General features: G+C 36.8%; 4 protein-coding genes across 6 annotated transcripts; 2 read left to right on the top strand and 2 right to left on the bottom strand.

Moving 5' to 3' along the window:
- LOC109227172 (type IV inositol polyphosphate 5-phosphatase 9-like) lies at nucleotides 1307-4540 on the bottom strand. 3 transcript variants are annotated; one of them, XM_019392227.1, is made up of 7 exons: nucleotides 3708-4540; nucleotides 3521-3616; nucleotides 2950-3274; nucleotides 2548-2732; nucleotides 1890-1998; nucleotides 1616-1767; nucleotides 1307-1533 (listed from the first exon to the last, which is right to left on the bottom strand). In XM_019392227.1, exons 1-7 carry the CDS (start codon nucleotides 3761-3763, stop codon nucleotides 1398-1400), a joined length of 1059 nt encoding a protein of 352 aa, XP_019247772.1. In that variant the 5' UTR covers nucleotides 3764-4540; the 3' UTR covers nucleotides 1307-1397. The 3 variants fall into 3 exon arrangements, with proteins under 3 accessions (XP_019247772.1, XP_019247771.1, XP_019247773.1); XM_019392226.1 differs by having other exon boundaries at nucleotides 3521-3628; nucleotides 3708-4536; XM_019392228.1 differs by having other exon boundaries at nucleotides 1405-1533; nucleotides 1616-1730; nucleotides 3521-3628; nucleotides 3708-4538.
- Nucleotides 9017-14687, bottom strand: LOC109227171 (monoacylglycerol lipase-like). The gene is made up of 8 exons (XM_019392225.1): nucleotides 14404-14687; nucleotides 14052-14281; nucleotides 11813-11851; nucleotides 11647-11717; nucleotides 10495-10559; nucleotides 10297-10386; nucleotides 9966-10058; nucleotides 9017-9871 (listed from the first exon to the last, which is right to left on the bottom strand). The coding sequence occupies exons 1-8, from the start codon at nucleotides 14608-14610 to the stop codon at nucleotides 9470-9472; spliced, it is 1197 nt and encodes a 398-aa protein (XP_019247770.1). The 5' UTR covers nucleotides 14611-14687; the 3' UTR covers nucleotides 9017-9469.
- Nucleotides 16420-18480, top strand: LOC109227957 (protein WEAK CHLOROPLAST MOVEMENT UNDER BLUE LIGHT 1-like). The gene is made up of 5 exons (XM_019393147.1): nucleotides 16420-16438; nucleotides 16830-16973; nucleotides 17081-17328; nucleotides 17409-17582; nucleotides 17656-18480. Exons 1-5 carry the CDS (start codon nucleotides 16420-16422, stop codon nucleotides 18478-18480), a joined length of 1410 nt encoding a protein of 469 aa, XP_019248692.1.
- On the top strand, nucleotides 23766-26211 carry LOC109227956 (cytochrome P450 94C1-like). Its single transcript, XM_019393146.1, has 2 exons — nucleotides 23766-23772; nucleotides 24964-26211. The coding sequence occupies exons 1-2, from the start codon at nucleotides 23766-23768 to the stop codon at nucleotides 26175-26177; spliced, it is 1221 nt and encodes a 406-aa protein (XP_019248691.1). The 3' UTR covers nucleotides 26178-26211.

The following is a 26443-nucleotide window of genomic DNA, read 5'->3' as shown; positions in this document are numbered from 1 at the left end:
TATAAGCACACAAATGTAGTTGTCCCTCACCAATGAGGGATAAAGTGCAAGTCAAAAGCTCACTTTATTCAAATTTTCATTTCCCTCCATTTTATTTCCCACCATTTCCAATTCACACTCTTAGACTTTAAAGCCCAATGCTTAAAGTCTTTGAAGTCCAATGCCTTTAAAGTCCAACACCTAATGGTATAAGAGTTGCTTCTTATCTTTGATAAGCTCTGCAGTATTTAGTTTGTTCTTTTGCAGGTATTTGTTTTTTTATCTCGAATAGTCTTTCTAGTATCCTCAACAGTTAAATTTTGTTTCTTTCTTTCTGAGATGTTGGATACTGATCGACTGATTGTTGGTTATATTTGTATTAGTAGGCAATGGAATGGTAAAAAGGATATCAATTGTTAATAAACAGTTAACTGATATTGGCATAGTTTGGATCTCAACAGCTTTTATACTCCAAAATAAGTTCTTACAATACCCTTGAGCTGATATTATCTGCTACTAACAATAATAATCTAAAATAAAGGGAAATCAGTGATTTGAGCACAATAAAAGTGCAAGTTTGTTCAGTTCAACAGATGCTACTTGGGTGTTGTTCTCTTTGCATTTATGTTTGTGCTAAACATTTTGTTTAATACAATGACCTGAACTTTGACTAACCTTAATGTTGGTTGTCTTTCTATATGACTACCTTTCGGCGTAGTGATTCGTGCTAGTTGGGGTAAGGGTCGGTGAACCTTATGAACTTCTCTGTTGTCTACAACAATAGAACAACTACCAGTAGTTTGTTCTTTCCCTTTCTGCTATTGTGCACTGAAAGTGGAATATGCCAACTCTCTGTCCAACCGAAGACATCTATACTTTTTTTTTTGTTTAAGATTCAATTTACATGCATTTTATAGTTTCTTTTTTTCATCATTGTATTTTATAATCTCTGTTGCCACATGTATTTTTCCTTTTAACCTTGTATTGCCCTTTCTGGATCAATATAGCTACCATGTTCCTAAAAGGTACTTCAAAAAATTGTGGATGCCTCACCATCCCATAATCCCTTTTTTCTTTTTCCTTCTTTTCGAGAAAAGCTTGAAATGAATCAGCCAGAAAGTTTATCGTCCCCTTGCTGTCCCCTTACGTCCCCAACAGTAGAGAAACTTATAAAACAAAATGTTATAGTAGGTGTCCGAATTGACCTAATTATTTAGGACTCAAATTTTAGGCTCTTAATTTCTTTTCTCACTATTCCTTTTCCCAACTATTGTGTTCTTTTTGGTGTTTTTGTTTGAATGTTGCTGATGTTATGGAATATCTGGAATACACGATAATCTGTCACTATTGCCATTACTAGAAATTTAGAACTGCTTCACAAAGATTTCAAAATTGTTTTGCAAGGCCTTCTAAGTCCTCTAATATAATGGTGATAGAACCTTGACCTCTGCCGTGAAAGTTGCCCGAACTGGTCTGTGGTCTGACAATCTAAACTCACCTCTATTATACTGGCTTTGCTTCAGTCCCTTGCCAAACCATATAATCCGGTCACACCTATAGAATATTTTTCTTTATTAAATATGCTTGTTCCATTTGCTTTTAGGTAAAATAATTCATATGTTCTTTGGCAACTTACCAAGCTGGGGCTCGATTCTTTCCCCTTCTCCCGTTCTGATTGCAGCCATAATAATCATCAGAATCTGGATAATATTTGTATGTTGGTGCAAACTCAATTTCTTCCTCTTGCCAACCTTTGAAAATACAGCCTTCTCTTAGCTCGGCCTTCAGCTTCATATTTCCAAGTTTTCAATGTGAACTTCCAAATAATGGTGATACTAGGAGTACAAACTTACTGTATATTTGAATGCTTTCTGGAACTTTATAATTGTTATTTTTTTTGCTTACAGTACCTGATCCTTTTGTAATAAGATGCTCCACTGCCTGTCGTTGACTAAAGATCTTGTTATGGCTTCAGGTAAGTAAATCCTATAATTCAGGTCTCCTAGCCAAATCACCCTACTGTATGAGATTAACCAGCTTCTGGTTGTTAGAAGATAATTTCAATATATTCACAAGTTGGTATATAATAATCAATATGTACAAAGTGAAGTCTTCTTTGTTGTACCTATGACATGTCAGCTAGCCATGTCATCTACAGTATGATATCAACCAGCTTATGGTTGTTAGAAGACTTTTCAAGATATTCACAAGTTGATATATAGGAGTAATAATCAGTTTATACAAAGTGAAGTCTTCTTTATTGTGCTAAGAAAGACGAGTGTAAGACTACTTGCGCAAATGCTGACATGAGGGTTATATGCATTTAACACAATCTCTCTCCCCCTTATCTTTTATGTTCTTTTTCTCACCTAATCAACTGTCTACGGTCTTGGGCAGGATAATAGCATCTCCTTCTTGCCTCTAGGAAGAAACTGTGTTATCAGCACACTAGCTGCTGATGCTATATCAAGATTCAAGGTACTGTAACTCTAAAGGAAAATGCTAAGGCCATGAGAATCCAAAGGAAAAAATGTGACTGCTTATAATATTATGAAAAGGTAAACGTACTCGTGCTGTAGAATTTTTCTTGGCAAATGATGAAATGAGTCACAAGGAAATCTTGTGCGTGATAGTATTTGGGAGGCATCTGCATTTCTCTGTCTCTCATCTCCTTCTTTTCCTCCGGAAGCTAAGTGACTACACACAAAGCAGAAGCTTGTTTCATGCAAGCAAAATCTAACCGACACTGAACCCTGTATATCAATTACTGAAAATTAGTAAATTGAAAACTAGATGCATATGATTTTGTTTCTATCCCTGATTATGGAGTTACACCCTGGTGGCGGGGTGCAGCGTGTGCAAATAACTCAAATTTTATATCTTGCTTCCTATAATTTATCAGTAATTATTATATTTTGTAGGGAATGTGCTATTATGATCAAGAAATAGAAATTTACATCAATTCTTTACCTTGTTTCCGAGGTAGCCAAATATACCACAGCCTACAGAGGAGACACTTGTATGCCTGATAAATGGAAGGAGTGGAGACCTCGCCCATATGGTAATAAAAACTCCCACCATTTGCTTGCTAATTATACATTCAAAATGTGAGGAACTCTCTTTGTTTAGTGGGTAAACCTTTTGATTTTCTTCTTCCTCTACCTTCTGAAGGGTGATGTTATTGACAGCTATCTTGTTCAGAGCTGTTCTAATAAGAGAATTCCATTGCATGCATAAAATTGTGTTCTCCGGCACTATAACACTTCCAGCATTCAGAGGTACAATTTCTTGAAACCTGATAAAAGTTATTTGATCATGGCATGTACATTCTCGAAGTAGAATTTTAGACCCTTAATTAGCTACTGCAAATATCAAAGTACTACCTTGACCAAGCCAACCTGATATCAGATGGCAATGCATTTGCATGCTGCTGCTTACTCTCAAGGGCAGCCGCATATGCAAAATGCAGTCATCAGGTGGTTTGGTTCATTTATACCTATTAGTAGAAATTAGAATGCAGTATAGTGAAAGTAAAGGTTACCCGAGAACATAAATATCAGCCAAGTTGTTTCGTGTATCAAGCAAGCCCTCCATATTTAAGTCGTTAGGTGGTGCAATGCCTCCAACATTCCATGAGCTAATAAATAATCTTATTGAGAAGAAAAAACAATAAATAGGAGATACTGGAATTTGAAGACGAATTTAAATTTTAATTGTTAAATGCGTACGAAAAATTTTGTATGTCGGCTGAGAGTTCTGATGTTGTGTCAGAGTCAGCTAGCATGTTCTCATCGTCCGATCTGCTCTATAGGATGGTGTTTGCTGCAAACTTAGCTGCATGACCTTGAACAGAGGACGACAGAACAATAGACTAAAGAAAACCAGAATTTACTTCATCATGTAGGCAGAGTGCATGGGGAGAGAGAGAAGAGAACCGGAATTGAGAGAGAGAGAGAGAGAGAGAGCAGTGGTAATGGAAGCTAATAAGTTAAAGGAAAGTATATCTATATAAAGGGAAAGGAAGCTGAGGATTTGATTTGCAAAGGAGGGAGATGTAGAAATGTTAGGTCTTCTTTGGAATGTTGAGAGGGTAAATGATGCTATGAGTGGGTCTACAGATGCCAATAAGGAGAAAGGAATTGTTAAAACAACAGTTAAAATGAAATAGACAATTAAAAAGTATTTAATTAATCCATAATTGGAAGGCCAAGATCATAAGGGAGGTGATGTGAGCAATGATGCAAGTTGGAGTAGGATCTTCTGTTTAACTTTAAACTAATATTTCTTATGGAAAACCAATGAGATACTCTCATTCTTTTGATCACATAACGACTTTGTAACATTCAAGGATGGTTGGCAAGGTTGCCACCTTTGGTTTCTTAGTTGAGTTGAAAAACATTTTTTGCTATCTTATAACTAAAGAATTTGTCTTCAGTAAGATGATGATAGCTTATATGAGTGATTTTGGACCTTTTTCTGGGGAAAGATGCATCAATTTGGAGAAATTAGAAAATTTGTTGTGGTTTTCTATGTTTGAAAATAGCTTTTGCATTTACTGTAAACAAAGTAAGTTTTTTCGCAATTAAACACTCCGTCTCTTCCTTATGTTTCTGTTGTCAAACGTATACTTTAATCAAGAATCGAATTGTTTAGTAAGAAGCTCTTTTCTTGCTTGGGTTATTTATGGACAATGCATGAGTGAATAAGAGAATAGTATTAAAATAGGAAACGTACATGCACTCTAAGGTGTGGTCTAATGATCAATAAAGTGGATGATTCAAATCCCAATAAAAACAAAAAAAAACTAGGTGATTTCTTTCTATCTTGGTGATGTTTATCCATCATAAAGTTGTTGATATGCATGAGGAAGTATTGTCATCTATGTATTGAATTATCTCATGGTTAAAAGTTTTCCATGAAATCAAACTGTTCTCAATAAAGAGACAAGTATATAGGCTGTAAAGGGAGGGCGACTAACTATGGTGTGATTAGCCGTTAATGGGGTAGTAGAGAAGACAATTAGACAACAATGACTGTTATGAGACAGATATTTCAACTCGTAACATTATCATTCGAATTACAATCTTTTGACTACTGAATTGTTTCTTGAGACCAAAATATCATTTTCTTCAAGTAGGGTCATGTAGTCCATGCATGTGATTGGATGGACGGAGAAAACTGAGTGTTCAATTGGTCAATTCCATAAACGTACTAAGAGATTGAACTAATGCATATTTCAGTCAATCAATTGGTGCCCTTTCAGGCTTTCACTTATTTTATTAATAATATAACACAAACAAAAATTAATCAGGTCGTTTTGTTCTGATTGGCTTTGGCTACACCAAACATCCCGAATATCAACCAATGATGGTGATTTAAAAGTATGAACTGCAAAAATAACAGTAGACTGTTTGTTCTTTTCTAAGCAACGAAGACCACCGGTTATTGTTTAACCAAAGAAAATAATAATAATAATAATAATTCTTAGTCAATCACGATTAGTAACTATGATCTTGGAGGACGAATATTTTAATCCTATTTTCTTTCTTGTAGTAATAATTAAAGAAGAAAAACTCACTGGTATCTAGGGATGGCAATGGGGTGGGGCGGGGCGGGGGCGGAGCTGAGCGGGTTTCAGTGTTCGCGGGCGGTGCGGGGTGGGCGGGTTCTAATTTTTTTAAAATAAATTAATGCGGGGCGCGGGGGGATTTAAATTTTTTGAATTAAAACCTAAAACGCTGCTCTGCTCATATTGAATGAGATGTACTCTTGCTTTATGGGATTAGTTAGAATTCCTTATCACAGATTTACACACATTTGTCAATAATAAAATCTTCTCTATTATCTCTGTCTAAGAAACAAGGAGAGAAAAAGAGAACAGATCAGTTCTTTTTCGTTGCCTTTAAAGTAACAGGGAAGAGAGAAATGCAAATATTCAACTGCAATACTATATAGTATCAACTTGTTAAGATTGAAGTTTAATCAGTTTAGTACACTGCATCAGATCTGGAATTTACCAGCAATTATATGTACTTACGGCCTTTCAATAAAGATTTTGTTCTCCGTCTCAATTCATCTCACTATACAAAATAAAAATAAAAATAAAAATAACAAAATTTCTCTATGTTTTCTAATGTATAAAATTTCTACTAGGGATTCTTTAAAAAAATTATAATGCATTGGAATATGGTATCTTTCGATAATATTCTCAAATTAGAAAAATTATAATAAAAAAAATATAAGCGGGGCGGATATGTGCAGGGCGGGGCGGAGGCGGTTTGAAAACAGCAAATTATACTTTGTGGGGCGGGGCGGGGCGGGCTGAAGACTTCGCGGGTTTACACGGGTTTGCCCCGCAACCGCATCGCCCTGCACCGTTTGCCATCCCCACTGATATCTACGACTACCATGAATACAGGACATAGTTTGATCATAGAAATACAGTATTAAAAGGACTACATAGGTGATAGGTTGTTTCCTTAATCTTTGTCCACATAAAAACAGTACTAACCTGACAACATAGATTAATTTGATAATTGGCATACAAAGTTCCACCAATGATGCTGTTAACGAGATGCCTCTTGGATTAGTCAGCAGAAGGCATTCGAGAGATTTTGTTTTTGTCATAATCATTAATTAAGTAGAAGTTCAATGCAGGCCTACAATATGACTTGATTATGAAAGTATTTTTTTTTATATCTACTACATTGTCTTCAACTTTCTTTTTATGTTATTTTATTTTATTTAAAGACTATGGGTTTAATCGACTCAAAGAGTCCACATCGTCCTGGGGTGGCATAATTTATGAACCTCTTGGCTAGTGGCTATTCAAATAAAGAATTACGATTTGTTAGACAACAACGGTACTGGTACTTTACTACTAATATTTGCTAGAATATCATATATATCCTATTTAGTGATGGCCCCCAAACAAAACAGTTTAAAAATAAACGAAAACATAAACAAAGGTATTAGCAGGATGGGCGTCTGATAAGAACTTTTGGCGTGGATTTTGAACTCGTGAATAATAGGGGAGAGAAAATATTCTAGATTATGACAATTCCCTTCATTAAAAAGAAGCACAAAAGAAAAGAAAGAAGACGAGGGGAAGTGAAGGCTTGATATGCGAGTAAATGCACGGTGTCGATCGACAAGGTAAAAACGTACTCACATGGGATTTTTCTAATTTAATTAATAGATGTATGATAAGTATATATGAATAAATTTCTATAACTTAACAAATGATTAAGTAGCATATATTTGCATAATATTTAATCAATTAACCATAATAAGTTAATTTAATTATATTTGAAGTAAACTCTAAGTGAGGATAACAAGCAATGCGAACACATAGAGAGAAAAGTTGGGTAATTAAGAGGCGTGATATCAGCACAGCTCTTTGGATATTTGAGTTAATTTAATTGGTTGACATCCCAAGTGGGGAAATCTATACGCTTTTCTCTAGCAGTGCAGGCATATCATCTCTCTTGTCTATTTCTTTTAAGTGTCCTAAAAAATGAATGATTAGTGCCTTCGTCACTTCAAAAATAGAATAAGAAAAGAAAAGAGATAAAAATAAACAAATGCTATTATTAACACAACTTGTAGATGGCAGTGTGCGTATGAGATTTGCACTGCAAGTTGCACAGATACGCTTGCGTGCATACGACTCGGCACTGGCATTCCCCATGACTCAAGTTTTTGATTTATTTGGTTGCTTGCAAGTGGCAACTATAACTAAACATTAAAAGTCGTTTTCCAAATTGTACCGAAATTAGAGCCCGACAAGAAATTTTTTTCGAAATTTTTTTACTTTTTCTCGAAATCAGCATTTGGTCATAAAATTTTCAATTTTCACTTGAACATACATTTTGAAATTTTTCGAAAAATTTGAAAAACTCAAAACAACTATTTTTCAGAATTTTCACTCAGATCACTCGCAAAACTTTAAAAACAACCTTAAATTATATTTATGTCCAAACACAACTCTAATTTTCAAATACCATTTTCACATGAAAAAACTTTTTTTTTTTTTTTGCGGTTTTATAATTCTTATGTCCAAATGCCCACTAAAATACGTAAATCTCCAGGATCCTCACCTATGTTTTTATTTTATTTTAAATAAAATTAAATACATAAGGAAATTGGGAAATGGTTTCAAATGAAAGACATTGAATTGAATTTAAACTTATTATGTGAGAAACTTTTGCCTATATCACTAAGTTACAAGCATTATGATGACACTAAATTATGGTTGGTGTAAAAATATGGGTCTCATGTCGATTCCTCCATTATCTGCTCCCAGGAACTTCTCTTCAATCTTCTCCGAAAAAGTTGAAAAATATTGTAACTATACGTTTAAAATGTGCAGTCTGTCAAAACACATGATAATAAGCTATGTACTATATTCATACTTGTTCAAAAAATCATATTATAATGTTTGCATCAAACCATCATTTAGCAGTGAAAGCATTCACAGTTCCATGAACGTATTTGTCAAAAAAATTATCTTAACTGAGGCCATAACTTATTGGCCATCGGATGTCTGTGCAAAATGTGAGCTCCGCCTAATGCCTTCCTCAATCTGCACCTGCACCATGCTGAGAGAGATACTGATCAGAAGTCATGCGCCAATCCATTTCCCCAGTACACGTTTGAGCCCAACCTTCAAACCTAGGGGCGAAGCTATGTTGGTCCAAGGGTGGTCAACTGACTATGTATAAAATAAAATATTACTTGTTATTGATTAAAAATAAACTCTGAACACCCTTGCATAGCCCACTGGCAATGGATGTTCTAAATTTGAATACCCTTATTGAATTTCCTAGCTTCGTCACTGTTCAAACCAAATGTCAGATTGGCATTTCTGGCATCTCCAGAACGTCAATACACACTGTCAAATACTGTAGATGATTGAAGATACAGTTTTATGAAAATCGTGTATGGAGATACATGCATCTTTTTTATCTCATCAATCAATTAATGCATACTGCACAGAAAGCCTATCTCAGTGAAGACATTGTAAGAAATCAATATATTACCAAGAGATAATCTTTCCATGAATTTTTTTATTATTTAGCAAAAAAGAAATATACAATGTTACAAGTTGCCTAGGTAGTTACTTTGGTTATTCAACCAAAACTTACTAAGGTATTACCCAAAACACCATTTAATGGATGATGTTATAACCATTCTTACAAAAGTCCCATTTGTTTGTGCAATTTGAGTGGTGGTCAAAATTTTAAACTACTATAAGCAACATCTTGAGCAATGTCGCCACTGATTAGATGACATTACATTAATTAACAGTGTAAGCTTTTCCACGTTCAATGTGGTCAAACTTATTTAGCAAGTTCAATTCTCTTAATTCCCTCACTTAATATATAGCCTCATTGAAGGAAATCCCAAACTTGGCATTGCCAATCTCCTTGGACTCAAGTTGTCGCTCTACCTCCTTTGATCAAGCTATTCCTTTGAGTCTTCAACATCTTCACAATCTTTGGTTCAACCATTCAATTATATCCTTCATAACTTCTTCTTTTTCAGGTTCGAATAACAAGTCATGCAACAATCCTTCACATAGCTTGATACTTTTGTCAGTTGAAGAAGCCTCTCGATAGAGTTTCTTAGAGCCTTCTGGATCAGTTACTGCATCATCAGTGCCATGAAGAACTAGGAATGGTACTGTCAACTTGCTCATATTCTGTTGCAAGTAGGCAGTGATCTGAAGGATCTCGTAACCAGTTCTTGCTCTAATGGATCCAGTGAATACTAGTGGATCTGAATACTTGGCTAATAATGCTGCTGGATCCCTAGATACTGTTATACCTGTTTGATTTGCCGCGCTCAATTGGAATCTTGGCATCAGGAAAGAGACCACTGGAGCCAGAACCTAAAAATAAGAAAAAAACAGGTCTTTTAAAATCTTTTTGTGCTTAGTGGAAATAGAGGGATAACAAAGAAAATTTATTTAAGATGACATTTACTGTGATAATCGGATGAGCTGGTTGAATTCCTATAGCAGGTGAAGTCAATACAACACCAGCTATATTAGCTCTCACCTTCACGTCAAGTGCTGCCTACAAGTAGTATCAATATTAGGTCAAAAAGAATCTTCAATAGCATGTTAGAAGATGGAGTAATATAGTAGCTAATTACCATTACAACAACAACAACGACCCAGTGAAATTCCACTAGTGGGGTCTGGGCAGGGTAGTGTGTACGCAGACCTTACCCTTACCCCAAGGGGTAGAGAGGCTGTTTCCGATAGACCCTCGACTCAAGAATAGCTAATTACCACTGTGATTTAAAAATTACCTTAAGGAAAATTGCTGCACCAGTTGAATGTCCAAAGCCAAAGCACGGAAGTCCTGGATTTTCATCTAAAACCTTTGAGAGAAAGTTTTTCTACAACAAATGGAAGATATTCAGGGTGAATACATAACACTGAAAAGTTAGTAGTAACTGTTTCAGCTTCTTTAATGTCTTTATCTATGCAAAAGTAAAATTATATACCATGTCATTTACAGCATAGTCCAAAGAAGGAACAAATGCATGCAATCCATCACTTCCTCCATGTCCTGCACAAAGAAGAAAATTAAAAGGGAAAGGTTTCAAATGATTCACAACTATCCAAGTAGGTAGAGAATATGGTGTCAATCAATGGGAAACTAACTACTCATGAAAACAAGAGTAAGAAAGCCAAGGTTCAACTAAAGCAACTATAAGTTGGAACAAAGAACAAACCAAGCCATGACAAGAGTTCATATATAGTCCTCTAGCTACTAAGTGACTGCATAAGAACACGACGATTCTTGGATAACCTGCTTGCTCTGAAGTTTCAATTGAATGAGAAGTAGGACATGACAGTATGGTCCTCCATTAACCTATCCCCCTCTGTTTGTCTCAGTGGACATGAGTATGCTACAGAAATTTTCCATATTCCTCCTTTAATACCGTGATTGTGAAAGCTACAGTTAAAAGCAAGAGAGACACTGAAAGCTGTTAGCAATGACTTCCTCAAATTAAATAGAAGGTTTTATCCCTAGTAAAATCTTTGAAATTAGAAGCATATGTTGATACTTTCATCTGAGAGAACCATACAAGACTCAAAAAATGGAAGAGGACAGAATTAGTGTTAGTAAAATTATTAGCAATCGTTTGTGATTACAGAGGAAAAAATCTTAATGGGCTGAAGAGCCATTTAGACTCTAACTTGGATATTGCTGAGATGATCAAACCTGATACTGCAGCGAAATGAATCTAGTTCCCCACTTCAAGAGGCGGACCCAGAATTTTTATACGACGGGGCACAGTATTCTTTTTAACCAGTGCCCCTAAAGGCTTTTAGTGTTCAGGGTGCCAAGTACTTTAAATTAACCATTTTCAAGGTATATACATATACATATACCGGATTTCTGCAAAAGCTTACGGGGTCCGATGACCCCTCACTATAACACATAGGTCCGGCTCTGCCTACATCCTAACTAATACGTAATACTTAATAGCATCCAAAAAAGAAAAAAGAGAAAGACATGACACATCAAGTTGCATCTGAGAATCCATTCACAAAATGTGGAAAAGAAATAAACAAAAGACACCAGAATCTATGAATTATCAGGAACAGAAAACTATATATTTCAAGCACATGCACAGAAAAAACCTTACCAATCCAATCAATTCCATAAACTTTATACCCGTTAGCATTCAGCTTCTTGGCAAAGTCATCATACCTGCTACTGTTAATGAATGTAGAGTTTTTAATACGATAAACATGAAAATCGAAGTTACAACCACATTACCACAACAACTCTTCCAAAGCTGGTATACAGACCTGTGTTCATTCAGACCATGCAATAGGAAAACCAATCCCCTACACAAGGAAATGACTTTGTAAATTTTTATTTCAGAAAACCACATATGTATGAAACTTGCAATAACATATAACAACGGACATTTACATGGTCTTTAATCTCTTATCAATTTGATTACGAGCTTTTTGAATAACTGATGGGAATAAAAAATGGAGGTTGGTCACTGAAGGTAACCTTGCACCCAGTTCTAAGAGTCAATTAAGGGGAATAATTTGTGCACATTTTTTCCACATGGGTTCATGATGGAGTGAATAATGTATACTGCCATTAGCCATATGCATGTGAAGACTGAAATAGTTGTTGTTCGCTGCCAATACATGTTTACATCAGGAATAGTTTGAACAAAATTAAATTTGCAGCATGTATACGGTCGAAACCGGGTTCGTCCATTGTTTGACCAAGGCGCAAAATTAGATCGTCGAACTTGTGACTCGAGACCGAGCAAGATCGAGGGAAACTTGCCGAGCCAAATAACGGAAAGCCGAAATATCCGCAATTAGTTGAGGATCACGGCGGAAATCTCGGCACGTATCAAGAAGAGGCCAATTAATTAGCAAATCATGAGATTTTTTACCTTGTATAGAATTATACCAAGAGTAGAACACCCCTACTATATAAAGGGGGTTCTGATCATTTGTAGGACACATTGTAATATGCACAAAGAAAGCAATATACTGATCACTTCTAGTTCCTATCATCTTCTTGTTCAATTCTAACACTAGTTGAGACATTTCTTGGCTCGAGGGTGATCAAACTCAGAGGCTAAGGCTATTCAATTTTGTGGTTTGTATTTATTTTCTTATCGTTAATTTTAATATTAATCTGTCTTTTTAATTTGTATCAAGTTATATCACGTATCCTTAAAACGACGTACAAATTCAATTGTTATCCCAATTTTAAGGGTAAACACAACAATCACATATTATTGCGGTAATCAGTTACAATATGCAGTGCAGAAGAGTTGTTCAAAATTAGTTTGTTGATATTCCCCTTATTTAAAGAGAGTTTGTGCACAAGGCAGTGAGAGGAGTTGTTTGCAATTAGTTTAAAATGCCCTTATTCATTTAGAGATAATCTTATGGATCCAGGTTCTATCAACAATGAAATATAACAAGTTACAGAAAGTGGTAATATTCTTAACAGCATATATAGTTAAAATTGTGTGCCAACTGGAGTGATGTATAATTTTGAGAAGATCAACCAAATTAAAGTCATGGCTAATACAGTCATATACAGACAAAGAAAAAACAGTCTGCTCAACGCTATCATAACAGTCATACAAAGAAAAAACAGAACAATCACATATTCACAGTAATGCGAGACTAAAGTGTTGGAATTCTTGGGAAGCTGTCCACACTGGGGACCAATGATCAAAAAGTGCCAAGGCTTCAATATTCCTTGCAAGTACTCCATGATATCTTGGTCTAAATTTAAATATGCATAGTTTAGAAGTTCTTTCCTTTTCTATAATGATGAGAATATTTTCCTCTATATTCCAGTGTGTGGTTACTTGAAATTTGAAAATGTTTTCTTGAACAAAAACATGGGGGGTGGGGGGAATGTCATCTAGAGCAGTGTATTTACGAGACCCTGTATTTCTATTAATTAAAAACCCACTAAATATATACAAATATCTGATTATGAATCCAATTATTGCATATTAATTTGAGATTACGGTAGGAACCCAACTTCAAATCCTGGATCTGGCCTCTGGACATATCACTTGTATCAACCAAGTACGTGGATATTGCTATCAAACTTCAATAAAAGAAGGATTCACCAAATAACTAGTCTTATACCACATATATGTCACATATTACAAAAAATAGTTTTTCTCAGGTAAAAAACATTTTACATGGAAACACATGCACAAATAATAGAAATTTATTAAAAGCTTGGGACCTCTCACAAACAGGGAGCAGAAGGGCCTCTGAATGTGGGATAGAATAATCTTCAATCAACGAAAACGTTGCTTAATTCATTTCAGTCGCACAAATACAGTCAAACCTCTCTGTATCAGTCTTGTTTGTTCCGAATATTTTTGAATGTTATAGCGAAGTACTGTTATATAGAACATATATTATAACATAACATGAAAATTGGTTCCGAAATAGCTTGGCGTTTATAGTGAAGTGTTGTTATATGAGGAAGCTGTTATAGAGAGGTGTGACTGTAATACTCCGACTATTAATTTGTTACCTGACTTTGAGGGAAACGGGTGTCCATGACTGCGTAAACATGGTATCTCCTCTTGACGTGACAAAAAGCGAAAATTCCCTCACCGTATTCTTATCATCAACATCCTCAAGCACCCTTTTTATGGCCAGCGCTCTCCTCGCCGCCACCTCATTATCCACCACGTTCTTTCTCGGCACCATCTTTGCCGGCACTCGCACCATTGGCCCCTTCCGTTCGATCATCTTATCAAACTGAGAATATATATTAATTAATTAACCATATAAAATGACAATCTTTCTTATAATGAAAAGACACATAGTTACATAATTACATTGTCATGCAAATTACAAATTAATATCAGGTAAATTTTTACCTTCTCCTCCTTTGATCCAGATGTTGTTGCTTGCGACACCATCCGCTTCCGCCCACGAAATGGCAATAGCAACAATAGCACGAATGCACTGAGCAGCAGCCATAAACTCTTCAATACCCGTATGGAAAACAGGGCACTGATTATCCCGCTTGGCCCTGACGTTAGAATCATCGCTGCTTCGTTCGCCTTACTAATATCAACCGCCATTGCTCTTCTCACAAAAGCAATAATTCAACTCGAATATATATGCTTTTCTTCTCCTCTCTTGTACTATTATTATTATTATTAATCCCACAATGGAATCTAATTCCTTGTGGGTACGTATGGTTTTCAAGCAGATGATATACTAATATGTAAAGCTGATATGGGAATCAGAATATTATATGTAAATCTGTTTAACCAAAAAATATAATTTCGGTTAAAACTAGAATTTGAGATGAAAAATCGGGTTACTGATAATCAAGAGACCAAAAAAGAATAATAGGCTTTCTGAGAATAATAATAAAGCAGCAAACAAGTTTTTATTTCAGTATGATGTCCACAATGATCTTTTCCCAATTCAACTTCCTCCTTTTATAGTTGATTTTAGATAAAGGAATGAAACCTAAGCTTTAATGAGACAATTATGGACAATAAATGATATTAAATGAGCCGTTACACAATCATTCCTATTAAATACCAATTTTCTAACGTATCAGGTATTTAATACTGAATTTGGACTCCTTTTTGTCTTCAGATCCATGTTTTCAATGCCTTTTGATCCACTGGCTTTAAATGACTCGAATTGATACGAGACTCGTATCTAAACTGCTTCTCGTGCCTGTTTCACTTCCTCTTCTCGTACCTGTCATCTCCCGTACCTTTTTCTTAATTGTTATACTTTGACTATTTGTCCAGTCCACGTGTCACGCCACGTCATCTTCAATATAAATTCAACTTTTTCCCAATACAGATAGTCCCCCCACTTTCCATTTATTTATCAATTAAATATTTGGGAAGTGGATCTTCATTAAAAAGGGAATTTTTGCCATAATCAATGCGATGACAGTATTGCCTCTTCAATTGTCTCTTCTATTTAATGCACCATATATGTGTCGTCTTCTCATTAGTTCTGCGATTTTGCAGCCTTTTTCTAAGGCTTTTGTAACTCCACTATTCACGAAGTGATAGTTGCCTTTATTATAGGCTTTCCATCATTACACTTTTTAATTACTGACGGTTGAGTTTATATATAAACTTGCCCCTTTTCTTTCTTTGTCTTCTTCTCCACAAATCTTTAGCAAACGTTTTTCTTCCTTATTTTTGCTTCCCTTCGATTCATCTCTGCTCAACAATGGCGTCTCCAAACCCTAACCCTAGAAAAGTTCCTATTTTAGACAAATTCCCCAATGCCCCTGTTAGACATAGAAGAGACAGGGGAGGCAGACTTCGTACAGGGTTAGAATCTACTCGAGGCGGCTCTTCTGGTTCTTCTTCTAGGAGTTCTATTCTGAAAACTCCTTCTTCTAAAGGTAAAGAAATTGCTGATTCTTCTCGAGAACCTTTAGTTGATGAAATCGTACCAAGTGATTTATCTTTTGTAAGTGATAGACAATCCCTTCAAAAGCAAGTTGCTGGTTTAGACAAAACTGACACATATCCTACATTAGTGACCGAACTTACAATCCCTACCATCAGAGGAGATTGTAACTGGAAAAATAGTCTTCGAATGTCAATTCCTTCCATAAACCAAAGAATTTCTTCTTTTAGGATTGGATACTCTTTTGTCTACACTTACCCTTTTACTTTGGGTTTTAATCCCCCAATTGACCCAATCATCCTCGATTTTTGTCGTTTCTTTAATATTTGTCTGGCCCAAGTTGGTCCTTTAGTATGGAGAGCAGTGGCTTGTTTGAGATATCTTTCTACCAAAGCCACTGTTAATTTCACCTTTTCTCACCTTATCCATTTATACCACCCTAATTTGATACGTCATACGTCATACGAGAAGCAAGAAGGTTTTGGTAAGTACAGAAGATGACAATGATCATGGATGGTATGCCCGTTACGTTGCTGTGCGTACGGTGGATTTACTTGGTGAAACAAATATTCCCTTCCCTGAGAAGTGGAATTTTGCACGTAAGTTTTTTTTTTATTTGACCGTACCTCTTTTTCTGTTGAGAATTTCGATTCTTTTTCTAAATTTGTCTCTTTTTGGTTTTTTGTAGCAACCATGGGAGATGTGGAACCTGTTCCCAACTTTCGTGGTTGGGTAGATTCAATTTTGAAGGTTGCTCCTAAGGAGCAAAGAACTTGGAAATCAATTTCCGCTTTACATGGCTGGAAAGTTAAAACACACGGTATTGCCTCTTTTCTTTATACATTTTTCTTTTTGCACATTAAGTACTTTTTTCTTAATGTTGATTGTGTATTCTTCTTTTAATCAGGATTTGGTAACAGAGGAATGACAGCTGATGTTGTCACAGCCCTTCGCATGTCTGGTAATGTTGCACTTGACTTGGGCAAGACTCGAACCTTGCTTCAAAAAAGGAAAGCTATAGGAGAAGGTTCTAAGAACGAGGAAGAGGGAGGTACCTCGTCAATAGCTAGGCCACGAATTAGGAGACGAGTTATTAATGATGATGAAATTGAAGATACTCCTGCTCAAACTTCGACCACCGAGCCTGTTTTCCTTCAGATGAAGACACCGTGCCAAGAAACACAAATGAATCAACTCAGCATCTCTTTGAGAGTGGCGAGCTCGGACCTGTTTTCGATGAAGTTCCTCTTTCTTCATTCGCACCTATTTCTTCCATTCCTTTGCCAACCGTAAGTGTTTCTTTGCCAGCATTGACTACTTCTGTTCTTTCACCAGTTTTAATTGCTTCTACTTCCATTCCTAGGTCTACTTCTTCCGTTCTTGTTCCCACTCCTACGACTCCTGTGGTGTTTACCTTTTCTACTACTCCCCCTTCCGCTATTCCATCTTCATCTGTCCCACATATAGAAGTAAGTTCCAGCAATAGAAGCATGACTATGGGAGTGTCACACTCGAAATCCCTGCTAATCAAAGCCTCTTAAGAAAATCTGGGAGAGCTGATACTTGGCTCCAACCTCTTATTGGAGAAATTGAAAAGAATAAGATGCAAAGCCATAGTTGTTACACTTTGATGAATGACATAGTTCATTCAACTTTGAAGGTAATTTTCTTAACCTTGAATGCTTTCCTTCTTTTTCTTTCTAAGTTCTCACTTCTATGCTTTATGACCGTAGGCTAATCTTATTGGGACTGAATTGATGGGGCGAGTTTCTACATTGGAGAAAAAGGAACGAGAGTCTACAAGGGCTCTATCTGAGGCTAGGAAAATAGCTGAGGATGCATTATTTGAGGCAGCAAACTGGAAAAAACAATTTGAGAGTACCCAAGTGACTGTAGAAGAGTTGCGGGAGAGCAAGGCTCACTTGGAGCAACAAAATCATGGCTTAACTTCTGAATTGGGAATTGCGAATGCTTCTTGGGGTCAGCTTAAAGAGGATAAAGAGCTTCTGGAACGTTCTTTATCTAGAGCCAATGATGAGATTAAAGAGCTTAAAGCACTCATGGAGAAGAAAGAAGAATACGCAAAGGAGTTAGCTCAAAACTTAAGTCATGCTCATAATGATTTAAGAATTTCTTCTGATAGAATCCGTGCCTTGGAAAGTTCTCATGCCTCTCTTGAAGCTTCTCTGGATTCTCATTTAGCCGAGCACCAAATAATGAAAAATGACCTTGCTATGTGGGAAAAGGAATACAAGGCTTTGGAGAAGGAATATAATGCTCTTGAAGAAAATTTCAACATAGACGTGAGTTGGGCTTTTCTAAATTCTCGACGTGATGCTTTGATGGAGGCTACACAGGAAAACTTTGACTTGCAATCTGAGTTGGCCAAAGTCATAGACACTATCGAAAAAGGTCAACAACCTGCTGATACTCCTTCTCCGGCACTTGGAACTATTGACACCCCTTCTCCAGCACTTGAAGCTCCTGGAACAGAAGAGTGTTTAAACTCCGAAGCAGTTACTGAGGTACTTGAAGTTGACACAGTCCATGGAAATTGAAGTTCCTGTGACTGTTACTTCCCTCGTTGATGTTATCTCTTCAAGCTCAGCTGAAATCGCTCCTATTGCTGCTTCGTCAGAAGTTGTAACCGCACCTGTTATTGCTTCAGAAAGTGATGTTACAACTTTTAATGATTGTTAATGTTATCCCTTGGCAATTTTGAAGGGATCTTTTGGTGAAGTCCCCAGTTACCATAATGGGGCACTTGTAAGACAAATATTTTGGTGATTTAAGTTTTTCCTCAGTCTTTTATGTTAAGAAATTTTATGAGTATTTCTTTATGTTTTATTCTTGCCTATTTACTTATTTAGGACTTATAGAATAACTTAGCATTTTAATTCTTTGAAAATGCTTTATGATTCTTCTCATGGAATATCAACATGAGGCTTATAAAAGAGGGCCCTTTTATATATATATCGACACTTAATGAAGAAGACGTCTCAACTTCATAATGGTGTTATAATACGATGAAAGAAATAGGAATACACATGTTTTGTATGCTACAACTTCGACAAGTTTTTATTTATGAACTTGAACAAACGTTGACATGTATTAAAGTACATCTATAACTTTCTCGCAACTGTTTTCCTTGTAACAGATTTATATAAAAGAAGAACAATAGATACGAGGTTTTTCTTTATAACCCGTTTTAGTACATAGTCCCGACCCCATCTTTAGGAAGGGTTTGAGAGGTGACTCCATTGTTCCCATGGTAAAGAATACTATGTATGCTTATGCTTGGATTCCATAACCTCTGCTCGACACTTGTTTCTTGATTTATGCATCTATTTTCCGTACGTATCCGTTCTGTGTTTATTGTACAATCCCCAAGTGTTTGATCTGTGAAATATAAAGCCTCAAGCATTTGTTTTTCCTCTTGACTTGGTCCTTTTCCTGAAACAGAAGAATTTGCGGGACTCGGAGGTTCGATTAGAGATGAAGACTGCCTAACCCGTGTATTTTTCCATCAGATTACTTGTAACCCTGGGCTGGGAATTTAAGACTATTTCCTTTTGCCGTACAGGTCGTGACTCATCATTTGTCCTGCTTCTACCCATTTTAGTGAAGTAATCTGTAAGCACAAGTAGAAATTTTACCTGACCTTTTGCTAGTGGTAAAGGACCTACAATATCCATTTCCCATTTCATAAAGGGCCACGGAGCTATGACAGGATGGAGTAACTCAGCTGGTCTATGTATATTATTGCCGTATCTTTGACATTTGTCACATTTAGACACGAAATCATTAGCTTCTTCTTCCATCTTGGGCCAATAATATCCTGCTCGAATCAATGTTTTTACCAGTGACCTCCCACCAGCGTGACTTCCGCAATGTCCTTCATGTACTTCCCTCATTACATATTCTGTTTGAGAAGGTCCGAGACACCTTGCTAATGGGCCACCAAACATCTTTCGATAAAGATTCCCTTGATGTAAACAATAACGGGCAGCTTTTTTGCGAAGTGCATGAGCTTTTGTTTTGTCGATAGGCACGATACCATGCTGTAAAAAAGCAACAATTTCATTTCTCCAATCCCATGTTAAATGATTAAAATTTACCTCATTCTTATCAGGTTCGAGGACGGAATGAAATAGATGTACGATTGAAGTATTTGTATCATTTGCCACGTCTGCTGCTGACGCGAGATTAGATAATGCATCTGCTTCTGCATTCTCGTCTCTTGGGATCTGCATTACCTTCCAAGTTTGGAATTGTGTTATTAATTCCCGTACTTTTTCCAGATATTCTTGCATTCGAGTTTCCCTGGCTGTAAAAGTCCCCAGTATTTGATTAACCACGAGTTGAGAATCGCTCTTGATTATAATCTGGGTTATGCCAAGTTCCCGTGCCAGTTCTAAACCTGCAATTACAGCCTCATACTCTGCTTCATTGTTAGTTATAGAATGACATTTTATAGCTTGTCTAATAGTTTCACCTGTAGGAGGTACGAGAACTATCCCTAGGCCTGTACCTTTTACATTAGAAGAACCATCAGCAAATAAAATCCAAGTCCCCGGATTTGCACCATTAAAAACTTGTAACTCTTTTTACTGCTTCTGAATGCATTCCCTGACTAAAATCAGCTATGAAATCGGCTAATACTTGAGATTTTATTGCAGTTCTAGATTGATAACTGATTTCATATTCGCTTAACTCTATGGCCCATTTTGCTAACCTTCCTGATAACTCATGTTTATGCAAAATGTTTCGTAATGGAAAAGAAGTAACCACAACAATGGGATGGGATTGGAAATAAGGTCTCAATTTTCTAGATGCCATGATCAAAGCTAAAGCTAACTTTTCTAGTTGCGAGTATCGTGTTTCAGCATCTAACAGAGATTTACTTACATAATAGATAGGAGATTGTTTACCTTGGTCCTCTCGTACTAAGACAGCACTTACCGCAACTTCTGATACAGCCAAATAAATGAGCAACTTTTCACCCTCCTTTGGTTTTGCTAATAACGGCGGGTTTGACAAATAAGCTTTCAAATTCCTGAGAGCCAGTTGACAATCTTCGTTCCATTCAAAATGATCTTGTTTTTTGAGTGCTGCGAAAAATTTAAAGCACTTCTCCGAAGATTTGGAAATAAACCTCCCCAAAGCCGCAATTCTTCCTGTTAATCTTTGAACCTCCTTCTTACTTGTAAGGATATCAGGAATTTCTTCTATTGCTTTGATCTGAGAGGGATTCACTTCAATGCCACGGTTAGAAACAAGAAAACCCAAAATTTACCTGAGGCAACTCCAAATGCACATTTTTCTGGGTTGAGTTTAATATTAAATTTTTGCAAAATTCCAAATGTAACAGATAAATGAGAAATATGATCATAAGAATGCTGGGTCTTGACGAGCATATCGTCTATATATACCTCCATAGTTTTTCCTAAATGTTCTTGGAACATTTTGGTGACCAACCTTTGATAGGTTGCTCCAGCATTCTTGAGACCAAAGGGCATTACTTTATAACAGTAAGTCCCCCTGTCTGTGATGAAAGAAGTTTTATCTTCATCACTGGGGTCCATTTTTATTTGGTTGTACCCCGAATATGCATCTAAGAAACTTAAAAGTTCATGCCCTGCAGTTGCTCAATTAATTGATCTATATGAGGTAGAGGACGGAATCTTTTTGGACAGGCTTTTGGTAAGATCCGGTATATTGTACACAAAACACACGCACTAACTACCGTTTTTTCTTAGGTACGACGACCTATTAGCCAACCAATCGGGGTACTTTACCTCACGGATTGACCCAATTTTTAATAGCTTTTGGACCTCCTCATTGATCACCTGGTTTTTGAAACTCCTTGCTTTCCTTTCTTTTAGTTTAACGGGTATGCAAGATGGGTCTTCATTTAGTTTGTGAGTCATTACATCCGGTGGTATTCCTGTCATATCAGCATGGGACCAAGCAAAACAATCCACGTTAGCTTTTAAGAATTCAATTAACATACCTCGCGTATCTGAGCTTAAGTTGGCTCCCACATAAACCTTTCGTTCAGGCCATTGTTCAAATAGTATCACAGGCTCGAGCTCCTCAATTGTTGTTTTGATGTTTTCATTCTCTTCAGGCTCTTGAATCATATCAGGTCTCAAGTCTATATCTGTCTTTCCTCGTTCCGTTGTGGTTTGGTCTATGTCTTCTTCAACTTTATTTACAGCACTCGTATCTATTACCATATTAATACTCCTAGCTGTATGTTGTTCCCCTCGAATTTGACAGATTCCCCATGGTGATGGGAATTTCATTACTTGATGTAGAGTTGACGGGACAGCGTCCATATCATGAATCCACGGTCTCCCCATGATTACATTATATGCCATCTCCATATCTACTACCTGAAATTTGGTATCTTTCACAACACCTTCTGCAAAAGTTGTTAGAATTACCTCTCCTTTAGTTACAACACTGGAATTATCGAATCCTGTTAGAGTATGCGCCTTTGGAATCATCTTATCCTCCGCTTGCATTTCACGTAGTACTCTTAATAGGATGATGTTTGCAGAACTTCCTGGATCAATCAAAACTCTTTTTACATTAGTATCATGTATAAGTAAAGATATTACCAGAGCGTCGTTGTGGGGGGGTGATCACTCCTTCTGTGTCTGCATCATTAAAAGTGATACTTTCATCCTCTAAGGTTTGACGCACTCGTTTCCCGTGCGTGATTGTGACTTTGGAAACTTTATTTGAAGTTGTGTATGTTACTCCATAAATATCTTCTCCCCCACTTATAACATTCACGGTTCTCTTGGGTGATAGGGGTTTTGGTGGCTCTTGCCTGTTTTTCATGTAGGCTTGCTTTCCTTTCTCGCTAAATAACTCAGTGAGATAACCTTGTTTCAATAGATGGTCCACTTCACTTTGTAAGAATCTACATTCTGAAGTCTTATGCCCGTGATCATTATGAAATTCGCACCAATGATCTGGATTGCGCTTGTTTGGATTTGATCGTATCTCTTTCGGCCACCGTACCTTATCTCCCATGCTCCTTAAAACAGCTACGAGCTCGGAGGTAGTGACATTGAAATTATATCCACCAAATCTCGCCTTCAAACTTCCATCATCATCTCGTGCCCCGCGTATGTTTCGATTATTCGCAAACCTTGACGAGGAGCCTGATTCCCTGTTCCTTGATTTTTGATCATATCGTTGATTATCCTGTTTTGTTCGTGAATCTTTTCCTGCAGGACCCATATAAGGATCGTACCTGTTTTTACCTGATCTTTTTTCAGTTTCAGATCTCCTTGAACTGCTTCTTTCTTCATGTTGAAATCGAGGCATGGTATCTTCTTCGATTCGCAACTTCGTACTGTACCTGTTATACACATCATTCCACGTGGTTGCAGGGAACTCTCGAAGGCTTTCCTTAAGTCTTCTCGTGGCTTCAGAACTTTTAACATTTAGATTGCTCGCAAAAGCTATTGCAGCCCAATTATCTGGTACACGGGGTAAAGTCATTCGTTCACGTTGGAACCTATCAACAAAATCTCTGAGCAACTCTGTATCCCCTTGTTTGATTTTAAAGATGTCCTCCATTCTTTTTTCAACCTTTTGTGCTCCTGAGTGCGCCTTAATGAAAGAATCTGCAAGCTCAGCAAAAGAGTTTATAGAGTTTTCAGGCAAAAGAGAATACCAGGTTAGTGCACCCTTGGTGAGTGTTTCACCAAATTTTTTGACCAACACGGACTCAATCTCCTGCTTGGTTAAATCATTTCCTTTGACCCCTGTAGTAAATGCTGTCACATGGTCACGTGGATCGGTTGTGCCGTCATATTTTGAAATGTCAGGCATTTTGAACTTTTTAGGGATTGAAAGGGGAGCAGCACTTGGTTTCCAAGGTTGTTGTGAATATTTATCCGCATCTATTCCTTTGATTATTGGGGGAACTCCAGGGATTTGCTCGATGCGCTCGTTTTGTTCTTTGAGCTGTGTCTGCAAAGTTAGTACCAAATTTTGTAAATGAGAATTATTTGTATTACCTGGATTCATTTCTCGTGGTTCAATGGGGGTTCCTTCGTTTGAATTAACAAGGCCAGAACGAGGATTCTCCAGCGTATTGTTATTAGGCGAAGGTGTGGACGGTGCAGCAGGTAACCGGCTAACTAGCGCCTGAAGAGCTTGGCTAACCCGTGCATCAATTATTCTTTGCAGAGCTTCTTCTGGTCCCTCAAAATGTTCTGATTGCTCTTGCTCATCAGCATGTGATTTAGGAGTGCCTTCACGAGATTGACGTGGTGAATTTTGAAGAGAAGGGACCACGTTAAAGTTCTGCAAATCTCCTTGATCTTGATGCATTTGATTTTCACGGTTTCCCAAGGTGTTTTCACTGTTATTATTGTCGTGTGACATGATGATAACAACAGATAGAATGTAACTTAAAAATAATAGATTATCAGATTCCCGGTAACGGAACCAATTTGTTTAACCAAAAAATATAATTTCGGTTAAAACTAGAATTTGAGATGAAAAATCGGGTTACTGATAATCAAGAGACCAAAAAAGAATAATAGGCTTTCTGAGAATAATAATAAAGCAGCGAACAAGTTTTTATTTCAGTATGATGTCAACCATGATCTTTTCCCAATACAACTTCCTCCTTTTATAGTTGATTCTAGATAAAGGAATGAAACCTAAGCTTTAATGAGACAATTATGGACAATAAATGATATTAAATGAGCCGTTACACAATCATTCCTATTAAATACCAATTTTCTAACGTATCAGGTATTTAATACTGAATTTGGACTACTTTTTGTCTTCAGATCCATGTTTTCAATGCCTTTTGATCCACTGGCTTTAAATGACTCGAATTGATATGAGACTCGTATCTAAACTGCTTCTCGTGCCTGTTTCACTTCCTCTTCTCGTACCTGTCATCTCCCGTACCTTTTTCTTAATTGTTAAACTTTGACTATTTGTCCGGTCCACGTGTCACGCCACGTCATCTTCAATATAAATTCAACTTTTTCCCAATACAGATGGAATTTTCAATGTAGATGGAGATTTATGGACATTTCAAAGGAAAATGGCTAGTCTTGAACTTGGTAGTATGTCCATTAGGTCTTATGCATTTAACAATGTGAAAAATGAGATCAAATTCAGGCTTTTACCACTTTTATCCTCTATAGCTCAAGAAGATTTTAGAGGGACAACTTTGGATTTACAAGATGTTTTTAGAAGATTTGCTTTTGATAATATATGTAAATTTTCTTTTGGTTTAGACCCTGGTTGTCTTGAACTATCCCTTCCCCTTTCACATTTTGCTCTATCTTTTGACTTGGCAACAAAATTGTCAGCAGAGAGGGCATTGGCAGCATCACCATTGATTTGGAAGATTAAAAGGCTTTTGGATATTGGAACAGAGAGAAAATTAAAGAAGGCCATTAATAATATTGATGTTCTTGCAAAGGAAGTCATAAGGCAAAAAAGAAAATTGGGCTATTCTATTCATCAAGATCTTTTATCAAGATTCATGGGCATTATTGACAATGAAAAATATTTAAGAGACATTGTGATAAGTTTTATTTTGGCGGGGCGTGACACAGTGGCCTCTGTATTAACAAGCATATTCTGGCTGTTAACGAGTCACCCTGACGTTGAATTAAGAATCCGGGAGGAATTGAGTCGAGTTATGGAACAAGATCAAGATTTCTTGACGTTTGAACAAATAAATCAAATGCATTATTTGAATGCAGTGATTCATGAGAGCATGAGGCTATATCCACCAGTGCAATTTGACTCAAAATTTGCTAGTGAAGTTGATACATTACCAGATGGCACATTTGTGGCTAAAAATGCAAGGGTAACATACCATGTGTATGCAATGGGAAGGATGGAAAATATATGGGGCCAAGATTATATGGATTTCAAGCCAGAACGTTGGCTTAAAAATGGTACATTTTTTCAAGAAAGTCCTTTTAAATACCCTGTATTTCAAGGTGGAGTTAGGGTTTGTTTAGGCAAGGAAATGGCACTAATGGAAATGAAGTGTGTAGTGGCTTCTATGGTACAACACTTTGACGTTCGGGCCGTGGCGGCCAGCGGTGATATCCAGTTCGATCCGGGGCTGACGGCCACCGTGAGAGGCGGGCTTCCGGTGGTGGTTAGGTGGAGGAGGGGCCTCTTGAATTTTCTAGCTAGTAACATGGCCACGAATATGGTTCAAAATGGAGATATTGGCTTTAAGTCTTAATATTTTTCACGTGGGTATATTGCATTTGGCCTATATTGGGCAAGGTTGTCTAAGAATAGAAACATTCCATTTTCGGTAGATGAAAGTTGCATCAATGCACACAAGGTTGTACCTATGTCCCCACCTATAATAATCCTAGAGGAATATTTTACTAGTATTATCGAAGAATTGTTCTTTCCTCTTAATTAAATTTATCTAAAAGCTTTATACATTAATGCTATCAGCACCCTTCATGGAATTTATCTTAATTTTTGGTAAATATTTAT

This window comes from Nicotiana attenuata, chromosome 6, assembly GCF_001879085.1.
Source record: "Nicotiana attenuata strain UT chromosome 6, NIATTr2, whole genome shotgun sequence".
Taxonomy (NCBI): domain Eukaryota; kingdom Viridiplantae; phylum Streptophyta; class Magnoliopsida; order Solanales; family Solanaceae; genus Nicotiana; species Nicotiana attenuata.
Note: the sequence above shows the minus strand (reverse complement) of the source record. Positions and strands in the feature narration are given on the sequence as shown.